General features: G+C 40.6%; 1 protein-coding gene across 1 annotated transcript; it reads right to left on the minus strand.

Annotated features, from left to right (window-relative positions):
- Positions 1-1,131: 1,131 nt before the first annotated feature.
- LOC103772041 (chromosome unknown open reading frame, human C10orf88) lies at positions 1,132-3,827 on the minus strand (the record flags this gene model as incomplete). Its single annotated transcript, XM_008939360.1, has 5 exons — positions 3,724-3,827; positions 3,033-3,105; positions 2,526-2,538; positions 2,332-2,438; positions 1,132-1,601 (listed from the first exon to the last, which is right to left on the minus strand). Coding segments are annotated over exons 1-5 (767 nt in total), but the record flags the coding sequence as incomplete, so codon positions are not given.
- Positions 3,828-3,962: the final 135 nt, after the last annotated feature.

Genomic DNA, 3,962 nt, shown 5'->3' on the forward strand with positions numbered 1-3,962 from the left:
TGCTTGCCTGCCACATTTTAAATCTCAGACATTTTTTATAAACATGCTAAGGTACACAGTCATCTTCTCTCAATCTGATTTTTCAGAGGCTCAGTCATGCATTAGACAGCTTAGTTACAAACAACAAAACACAACTCAATGGTGACACAGAGCTCACACTCCACCTGTGTGGCAGACTATTCTCTTCAGCTGAAGTGTTTCAAGAGTTACACAAACTATGCCACTCTTCAGTTTTGGACCTGCATTCTTCAGAAATGCTACATTTTTCCAGGAGCTGGAGGTATTCAGGCTCTACTGGAGCTCCTGGGTCCCAAGTAACATTCCCACATCCCACCATTTCCACTGTTGTTTCTTAAGTGTCAAACTGGGCACACTACTACTGCAGTTACAAAGTTTGAACTTGAAGTGCCAGCAAATGAGGAGGGACAGAAAAGAAGGGGGGGATGAGATTAAGTGCAGGAGAAAGGTCATGGCACATGGTGTGAAAAAAGGAAGAGGTAGGAATACAGAAGGCAGAAGTCATCAATAGGAAAATGTAGTAACAGATGAGAAAGATAAACCAGATATGCACGAAACTGCAGAAAGATGAGTGTCTTTTTTGAAATCATAAAAAGTGAAATGGAGGCAAGAAACAGTTTAGTAACAAGAAATGCTGTTGTGATTTCTTATGGGAAAACACCCACATTCCAGCAGCTCATCTGAAAAATTAACTGTAATCATGTTCACCAGCAGAGCCTCCAAACCCAGGTTTTAAGATTCACTATTGCTGTTGATGAGAATAAAATGCTTACATTATGCATTTTATTTTTCCAACAAATACAGTCAAACCACTACCTTAGTAAGTGTACCAGACATGACTTACCTTTTGAAATTATAAAAAGTGAAATGGAGGTAAGAAACACAGTTTAGTAACAAGAAATGCTGTTGGGATTTCTTATGGAAAAACACCCACATTCAAGCAGCTCTTCTGAAAAATTAACTGTAATCATGTTCACCAGCAGAGCCTCCAAACCCAGGTTTTAAGATTCACTATTGCTGTTGATGAGAATAAAATGCTTACATTATGCATTTTATTTTTCCAACAAATACAGTCAAACCACTACCTTAGTAAGTGTACCAGACATGACTTACCCAACACACTGAATGCCTTCCTCTTTAGTCACTGCACTGTTACCAAAATGCCTATCACCTTCTTTTAGCCGAAGATGAGTGACCTGACTACACAAGTTCTGCAGAAAAGGAAGCAGCACCTGTGGATTAGCCACATTTGGGGTTTTGCTCACTTTTTGCTGCATATGCAAAGATCCCAGGACTTTAAAATCATTTCTGAGGTCAACTGTATTTTCCTGGGTAGGAAGTCTTTCAGAATCAGAAGTATTCCCTCTTTCAGGTATCTGTTTGTTCAGATCATGACTTATTTTTAAGTCTTCATACACTGCTTCAGTTGTTAAATGATTTTTAAGAGGCAGAGGTTCACTGGTTGACTGATCCAGTGAGGTGTGAATAGCTGCACTGTGCAATCCATCTATTGCCTGCTTGCCTCCAAGCTCCGAGTTTTTCCCAAAGATCCAATTAAGTTTGTCTCCAAGAGATAAACTGTTCTGATGGGAAGAAAAACAACATGAGTATAGTAGTAAAATATACTGGAAATTAAACAACAGACACTTTATAACTCAACATTCTACTAGTGTGATTTTTCAAAACAGTTCAGAATTATACTCCTGGGGAAAAGCACAGAAAAGTATTTTTCCTGCACATATTAAGTGTTAATTATTTTGCCAGTCTCTAAGTAACAAAACAGTTTTACTGACTTCATTTTTCCCATGCTATGTCCCCAAGACTGAATATTATTAACATCAGAAGGGTTTGGAATGCTGCTGAAATAGTCTACTTTGCAGGATTAGGATACAAATCAAATAACTGCTCTGTAAAAGCAGGTTCCCTTTAGTTGCAGGTGACCTGTTTTTAATAACCTTAGAGGAGACAAATCAGCCCATCTACCCACACCCCAAACATCCCATGGAACATCCCCCCCACCACCGACAAGCAGTGGCAATGGAGATGAAGAAAGGGAGGGCAGGGTGGCTGGGAAGTTTAAAATGATGCTGATAGTTATTAACCCTGGACTTGGTGCATGCACAGTGATCCCTGGAGTGCACAGTCTTTTAAGGGTGACTCAAAGAGGATTAAAATGGCAGAAAGTGTGGGTTAAAATAAAAAAAAAATCCACAGTCTTTTCCACCACATCAGTTTAGAAGGTGTGTAACTGCTGCAGAAGGGAAGGTCACAGCTTAGCACTATCTATGTCCAGGGAAAAGCACAGTGACTTACTTTCTGCTGACACCGGACCATGTCCATGAGCTGCTGAGCCCCTGGAGACAACTTAGACCCCATGGATTCCATTATCATCTGCACTCTGTCTAGGTCTATGCTTGAGCCTAGAGAGGGGAGATCAGCTGCTAGCTTTGCAGGCACCCTTTGCACTTCCACCACTATTTTACTGATGAGCACACTTTGTTTCTCACCAAGGGAGAGCAGCTGTTGAAAGAAGGAAAAACAGTATTTTGGTTAGGAAGAAAAAGTTTCATGTTTTCTTTGCAGGTATGGGACAATGGGTTCTACTTCTGAGTCTTGGGAAAAACAATGCTGAACTCTTTTCCTTGCAAATTCAGGTGAATTCTCCTTTCTATTACTCTTCAGAAAATTCTGACTGGAACAGAGGTGTGTGCATGAGCCACAGATAAATTTGGGCTTGATCTTCAAAGCACTAAGCAACTGCTGATCTGCAGTTTTATTTGGCTTATGAAGGGTTTTTTTTCCTATGGACTATATTTAATACACGTATTAAGTCTTCATAAAAAGAAAACTGTGATACAAATTTAAAAGAACTCTCCTATCAAGAGAAAGTACTAACAGATTTTTAAGTGATATGTGAAGTGTAGAGAAGCAATAATTTGACAAAGAGCAATGCAGTTTAGTCAATCAAGTGATTAAAGAGACAAGGAATACAGCAATTCTGTTCAGCTCCCTACCTTAATTCTACAGGAGGCTGCAGGGCATTCGAACTTAAAGTACTTTTTGTATAATGTAACCTTTTCAGTTTCACTAGAAAAATAAAATAAACGAGCTGTAACATCACTATATTAAATATTTCTACTAAAGAAAACAAGTATATCAGTAAATATTTAGATAAGAAACAAGACCCACTGGAACATATTTCCAACATGGTGCAACAGTTTTAAAGCTTGTATGTGACTTGTATTGAATCTTACCAGACATGTATGTAAAAGAGGATGTGTATGTGTACATACATCATCTACTAGAGAAGCTTTTGACATTCAGTAAGTTATTCACACATCTTCCCTGAGGCTCTGAGTTGGCTGGTTTTATTTAGCCAATTAAGCAGCAGACCTGCCATGTAATGACTTAAAAATGGAAGAGAAGACATTGCTTTAATTATCCTGTCAGGGCACAAAAGGGGAAAAAACAAACTTTTTTTAATTCATTTCCCTTTTGCTCTTAAAACTGAGAGATATTTATAAAGAAACAAGACAACTTTTCTTCAAAATCAGCTAAAAGAAACCTGCAGAAAAATTAAACTCTATAGGAAAGTTGGACCCATCCTAACTCCTGCAGTGTGACACCACAGAATCTCAGAGTCACAGACTGTAACTTACTGAATTCAACGTTTCTCTAATTAAAGCGGCACAAAAATGTAACCACCGTAACCGCAGCCTTGTGCCCACCACCGAGGCAGCCTCTGGGGAAGCCCCAGTCACGGCGAGGGGTACACCGGGGTCACCCCAAGCTGTGGTGCCTACGCCCATTCGCGCAGACCTTCAGGGGAGCCCCAGCGGGGCGGTTTTGGGGTGCAGCCACCAGGTCTGTACCGGCAGGAGCACGCTGGGGGTGCGCAGCCAGAGAAGGGCCGGAGCTCGGAGCCCGCCCCGCGCCCGCCCGGC

Source organism: Merops nubicus, unplaced genomic scaffold, assembly GCF_000691845.1.
Source record: "Merops nubicus isolate BGI_N331 unplaced genomic scaffold, ASM69184v1 scaffold35374, whole genome shotgun sequence".
NCBI classification, from domain to species: domain Eukaryota; kingdom Metazoa; phylum Chordata; class Aves; order Coraciiformes; family Meropidae; genus Merops; species Merops nubicus.